The 6,678-nt window shown below is 36.8% G+C and overlaps 1 protein-coding gene across 2 annotated transcripts; it reads left to right on the top strand.

The window, feature by feature from the left end:
* The first annotated feature begins 1,239 nt into the window (after positions 1–1,239).
* LOC104906489 (uncharacterized) lies at positions 1,240–6,418 on the top strand. Of its 2 annotated transcripts, none has more exons than XM_048640172.2 (4): positions 1,240–1,445; positions 2,821–3,425; positions 4,351–4,742; positions 5,740–6,418. In XM_048640172.2, exons 2-4 carry the CDS (start codon positions 2,959–2,961, stop codon positions 6,273–6,275), a joined length of 1,395 nt encoding a protein of 464 aa, XP_048496129.1. In that variant the 5' UTR covers positions 1,240–1,445; positions 2,821–2,958; the 3' UTR covers positions 6,276–6,418. The 2 variants fall into 2 exon arrangements, with proteins under 2 accessions (XP_048496129.1, XP_010693555.2); XM_010695253.3 differs by having other exon boundaries at positions 1,247–1,445; positions 2,821–2,915; positions 4,324–4,742.
* The last annotated feature ends 260 nt before the right edge of the window (positions 6,419–6,678 follow it).

Raw genomic sequence — 6,678 nt, 5'->3', positions numbered from 1 at the left:
GGGTTTATTTTTCAAAAATCATGCAATTATTTATCATGTCATTACGTAAATTTTTACTCACTTGACAAAATTACAAAAAGCAACAACCCAAAACATTGTCCGAGACACTCACTGGTTATCCATCTAAAAGTTGGACGAATTATCATACTTCTTTGGATTTCTATGATCAAATTACCTTTGCCAATTGAACAAGTAAACAAGGAGAGTGACAATTAAAATTCCTTAAATTCAACTTTGTCAACGAACAATTTTAAAGGTTATTAAGCTTTAATCTTTTTAGAAATTATTAACTTTTAATTTTTCGATGTTTGTTGTTTCATGTGTTAAATGCCATTATTTCGTCTAACAATTATTTTGTTGCACATCATCTCCTTTTATGCAAATACTAAAGGAGTTCCTAAACAAGGATTTGTGTTACATAGTGCTTTACTTAGGGAGTTTTAATTCATGTACAATAATTCTTTTATAGAAATTGCATAGTGTGGATTTTGATCCCATAACCTCAAATTCATATATTAAAGTTTTAACTACTATACCAAGTTATATTTAATGTTATCATTTTAAAGTACAATATTAATAAATGAATGTTTTTCTTACCCGAGGCATAACCCGAGTCTAATAACTAGTGAAAATTTACTCAAACTCTAATTTGGTTGTTGTGTCCGAGTGGCAAGTGAGTTGGGGTTGAGTCCGGATCCTCTAGTGTTTTAATAAAACTCTACAAGACTTCTTAGTATTAGGAGGGAGGAAAATATTGGAAAGAGAATATATGAGCCATTAATTTTTATCCAATAATCAACATTGGTCAAATTTTAACTTGTAGACTTATGTTAGAATTTTAGAGAATCCAACCACGCTGTGCAGTAGGTTCTACGAGTAATTAAAGGTGGGCATGGGCCGCGCTTGGGTAAATGGTGGGCCGCGCTTGAAATTTTAAAAATTTGTCCACGGCTCGGCCCAAGCCCACGAGCCGAGCTCGTGCTTCCTGCGGGCCTGACCCATGTTTTATGTTTTATTTTTGTATTTTTGACAGTTTTAGGCTAAAAAACAAAGGAAAGGAGCGTTCGGCCCGCAGGAAATAAAATTTCTTGACCGTGACAGGCCCGCGGCCCATGTAGCAAAAAACGGACTGGGACGGACCTCGAACGGGCTCGGGCCTGGCCGGGCCCAAATCGTGAGGGTCGACCCGCCCCACGTGCCGGCCCAGCCCATGCCCACCTCTACCGGACTAATACTCAACTCCAACATTTCCGCAGATCTCTCAACATATATAAAGAGAGAAAAGTAGGATAATTTTATTTAAAAAAAAAAGAAAAAAAAGAAGAAGATTAATCTGAAGATTGAACCCTGACCCTTGGTTCACCGTTCTCTCTCCTCTGTCTCTCTGTTCACCGACTGCTTTTCCGACTGTTATCGCACCATTGTTGTGTCTATTTAATATCTTGGTTAGTCTTTCTTTGATCTCATAGGGGTATTTTCTGGTTTAATAGACTGAATTTTTGTATTGTTTTCTACTTTTATAGTCCAATTTTGTTTTTAGTTTGTGATGATTATGGCTAAAATTAATTACCCACCTCAATAATTACAACGTTATTTTATGGATTTTGAACAAGGATATTAATTTTGTGCGAATGGTTGATGACTTTGTGAATTGTGATTGTGTGAGGTGAGTTGTTCAAGTTTTTTTTTTTGTGTGTTCTAGTGTTCGATTAGAGATTGACAATGTTCATAGGAGTAAGAAAGTACCAGTTGAATTAATTAGTAAATTCTTGTACTATGTGTATAAATGTATTTTAGAACCATGAAGAGAAAACAAGAGAGGAATTTATATGTCTCAAGCCTTTTTTTTTCCTCAAATGGAACATGTGATGGAAATTAAGTTGATTCAAATCCATTTTTGTTTACAATTCAACCAAGTTGAAAATCAAGAGATGAGTTGTTGAATGATAGGTTAGTTACATATCTTGCTAAAGATTTGTTTTTGGAGGTAAAAGTTGAAGCAAAATTGTAAATCGGTTCGAAAAAATGAGAACTTGTTGTGAACAATTGTAATTCTTTTAGTAAAGTACTTTGAGGTTGTAATAGTATAATAAATTTACGCCACTCCCCTGCCGAAATTTTGGATCCGCCACTGACTACATGTATGAATTTTTATCTTTCGGTTTCATCTATATCACCATGAGTGTGCAGGAGGTCTTTTTACAGCTAGTTAATTCATATTGATTATTGACACAGATTTGATGTGATCAAAGATACTATTAGTAGATTTAGCCTCAATATTGTTACACCAAAAGACTGAATCTCATATGTGCTTGGTGCATTATAATTGTTAATTTGCACGAGGTTAACTTTTGCGGAAGTTGCCCCTTCCACTGTTAAAGCCACTGTGCTCTAGTGCTTTGAGTACTCCTTTTAAGAGAGTCACTCAAATACATAGAACAGTAACTTTAACATGCTTACCTGCTAGAAACACAAAACGGTGTACAATATCTGTTATGTGCACCCAAGATGAGCAATACACAAAAAAGTAACTGATATTTTTTTTTTTTTTTTTGAGGGGAAGTAACTGATATTTTTGAAGCATAATAATCCACAATCTTTATACCTATGATGCTAAAATTAGCTACTGGCGCATATCATCACTTGCTAAATTTAGCTATGGATACATGGAAATATGGAATCCATAGCTAATATTTTGCACAAAGTTCAGCATGTCTATAACAAACTTAAGCTACTAAGGATCATGAACTGTTGGTAATTGCATTTACTATTATTACAATTCCCTTGCTTGATGATTATATTATTCTCTTTGTTGCACAGGTTTTTTTATTTTGATCCTCCTCAAGAAATACGTTCGTCTGCTTCTCTCTACACAATCTTCGACCTACATTTCCTTGTACCTCTAGAACAAACAGGTACCCCCTGTCTCTCCTTCATTATTATTCCCTCTCAAATCCAATGGATATATTTGAAACCTGTCTTGATCCTCAACGAATCGGACCACCAAAGACCCAAATTTCGAGCAACAACAACACTATTGATGAAGATATTTTCAGTTCTTCTATAAACTTGGAAGAATGCCACATTAAAGAAGGTTACAAAGATGGCTATAAAGATGGGCTTGTCTTGGGCAAGCAAGAGGGCTCTGAAGTGGGTTTAAAACACGGGTTTGAGTCTGGTGAAGAGCTTGGGTTTTACCGCGGTCTCATTGATGTTTGGATCTCAGTGGTTCGAATTGAACCCAGTTTCTTCTCTGCACGGATCCAAAAGAGTATACATCAAATTCAAGAGTTGCTTAAGAAGTATCCATATATGGATCATGAAGATGAGAGCAAAGATGACATTTTGAAAGAGCTTAGGTTGAAGTTTAAGGCTATTTGTGCTACTTTAGGAGTTAAATTGGAATACAAGGGGTACCCTAAAATGTCTGATGCTCATGATTATTAAGTTTCAGGCTTAAGGAAGGCGTAGTAGGTCACTGAAGTTGGATTATGATGCTTAGGTTTTCTTTTAATTATTCTTTCTTTCTTATAAGTATAGCCTTGTGGTTGTGGCTACCCTCTCGTATTGCTGGGGCTGAGACTATGTGATCTTGAGGGTTCAGTAAGGTGGGATCAGTGGACTTTTTTATATAAACAATAGGAACTTTACATCTGTATTGAATTGTAGAACAGTGCTTAGCTTGAAAGAAAATAAAGTTTCTATAAATAACCCTTACTTAGAAGCACATGGAGCAGTACAATTTGTGTGGTTTGATGCCTACAGAGAAAGGTTTAGATTCTGTAAGTTAATGGATTTATACAGAAGAACTATGATGTATGGAGATTGTCTCTGATGATTTTACATTCTCCATCAGTATTTGTTTTGAGAAGTTCGAACCTTTTCAAGTACTTAAGTTCTTTGGTTTATGAGGTGAAAATCTTATAGCTTTTGCTGGGATGAGTTTTGATGAGCATTGCAACTATAGTAGCACAGGGGATTCCTTATATAGATGTCTTATTTGCTCAAATTGTTCTTACCATAGATTTGATACCAAACCTCTGGTGGGTCATTAAAAATATTAATTTAGTATTCTTTGGCTTTTCGATTATGATGTACCAAGTTAAGGGTTCATTATACAGCAGATCCGTTAATTTTTTACATAATTATTGATGTAATAATGTGTATTTCACTATATCCAAGATGGAGCCTGCCTGATATGACATCTGCTGATTGCTGATAAAGATATTAGATATGCAGACTTTGTGGTCGTTATTAGCTTGTGTGAGCGCGATCTATATATGGCAGTTGCAAAGCTAATTTTGGCATTTATCTTTCCTGTAGATCGGGAAGATTAGTGGAAAAATATAGAATGCTAAAAATGACGCTTGCTTGTTGCAAGTTATACATATCAGAAAGCCGCAACAAAGCTGCCCTTGAGTCTATCGAAAGAGCTGCCAAGCTTTTCCATGAAGCTAGACTTATCAATAAGTTTGAAGATGAAACTTATAATAGAGTTGGTTATACTCTTGTCTCTAAGCTACCTCCCAAGTTGCCTTCAGGTTTTTCCCCTCTAAAAGATGCTCCATTTGCAATGGTTGAATCTGCTTACAAAGCAATTGACTTTAATGTGCATAGTGGAAGCCATCCTCGTCTTGGAGTTGTTGATCACATATGCCTTCACCCATTGGCCAATGCTACTTTGGAGCAAACAGCCAATATTGCAAGGTCCTTGGCCAGAGATATTGGCACCAAGCTTGAAGGTTTGTATACTTTACATAGCACGTTAGACCTAGGAGTAAAAGTGTGGGAACGCACTTCATTGCTTGAATAGGAAATGGACTTGTTTGAGTTTCTGGTGCTGTGATTGTCAACTTCCTTAAATATGATCCTGCATGGGTGCTGTTGATGCTACTTTCATATTAGTCTTAATGCTTGCATGATGATCTTGTGGATGAAATAAGCAACTTTGAGTGTTTACATGGCGGGCTTCACTAGTGTTCAGTTATGTTTTTTTGTCCCCCTGGAATATTGGATTCTAAGGTTCATTTCAGATAAGTTGTTTGAATTTGTTTTTATACCTTGTAAGTTGTATGCTGAAGCTCTTGTTCCCGTAAGTTGTTTTCATAATTTGTTAGTTGTACGCATTGCAAGAGCCAAGAGGCATTGCAAAGGGATAATTACGATATTTCAGATTAATACATAGAGGCTATGGGTTAGGGGGCAAAGGCCAAGGGAGCGCTATTGTTTAAAGCAACTGTCATCTGAAACTAATCAAATCTTTCTAGAGCATGATTTTTTTTATCATGTTACTTGTAGTTTTTTCTAAAACACGGGCTAAAGCTAAAAAGTTCCTTTTCGAGACTCTTTGCTACAGTTGTGATGATTCTTAAGCTTCTTGTATCTAACTACTCTTAGATATAAATTATCCTTCATGGTTTGGTGGATAGTAACATTGGAACTATTCTTATAACCGGACTCTTGTGTTACTGTTATATGTGCTGCTGACACTACCTGAAAATAATTGACCTAATTGGCATAAGGCCACCTTCTGTGGCGAGGTATCGGGTTTGCATATGCAGACCGAACCTACAATCGCAAAGAGAATCAACTTTTTTAGCTACTAGATTGAACGCACAGCTAGTTGCTGCTACCTCACAAGAAAGTGAGAAACAAGTGGACTCTTGTTTGGTCTTTTATTTAAAGGTCTTCTGGAGAATCTTGTGCCTTTCTTATGCTTTTAGTATGTTAAATATGCAGTTCCTATCTTTCTATATGGAGCAGCACATGAGAAAGGACGGACTCTTGATTCAATAAGAAGAGAGCTTGGCTACTTTATGCCCAACACTCGAGGAAATATATGGGCTGGGGGTCCGAATTCAGAGAATTTACCAATTTGCCCCGATGAAGGGCCAAGTCAAGTTGATCCGTCTAAGGGCGTTATAGTAATAGGGAGTACAAGATGGGTGGACAACTACAACGTCCCAATCTTCTCAACTAATATTTCAGCTGTACGTAGAATTGCTAAAGTCATTGGTGAAAGAGGAGGTGGGCTTCCATCAGTGCAAGCTATGGCGCTTGCTCATGGTGACGGGACCATTGAGGTCGCTTGCAATTTGCTGGATCCGAGCAAGGTTGGAGGAGATAAAGTTCAGGTTGAAGTTGAGCGCCTTGCACGGGAAGAAGGTATGGTTGCTGGAAAGGGTTACTTCACTGATTTAACACAAGAAGAAATTATTGAGACATTTTTGGATAATGAAGATTCATCTGTTGACCATTACTCTAATGACTTGTGAGTATAACAACCCCTACTATTCGATTGAAATCATAGATTAGAGACATATTTGGTGTTGCTACTTATGTTCTTTTGTTGTATTATACTCTTGAGAGAAACACCATGCAATTATAAGCAACATGTTGTAGCTAATAGCTGTTGTTATATCGTCTACGTTTTTGTTGTGGGTCTGGCCATTTGCGTAACCCTTAAGACAACCAAGGTAAATGTCACTATGTCAGTAGTGACTAGTGCCCTTGATCTAACTACCCTTTCGCTATTAAGGGTATACAAGACAGTCCTAGTTTCTACCCGTTTTAGTTAGGCAAGTAGATTTTTTTTGTGGTCTTGAACTTAAATTTTATTCCCAATCATATGGGTTGTAATGAATCGTAACTGGGTTTTAGGAGAGAGCGGGGGGAAAT

Source organism: Beta vulgaris, chromosome 3 (assembly GCF_026745355.1).
Source record: "Beta vulgaris subsp. vulgaris cultivar EL10 chromosome 3, EL10.2, whole genome shotgun sequence".
Lineage (NCBI taxonomy): Eukaryota > Viridiplantae > Streptophyta > Magnoliopsida > Caryophyllales > Amaranthaceae > Beta > Beta vulgaris.
This window is presented reverse-complemented; position numbering and strand designations above follow the sequence as displayed.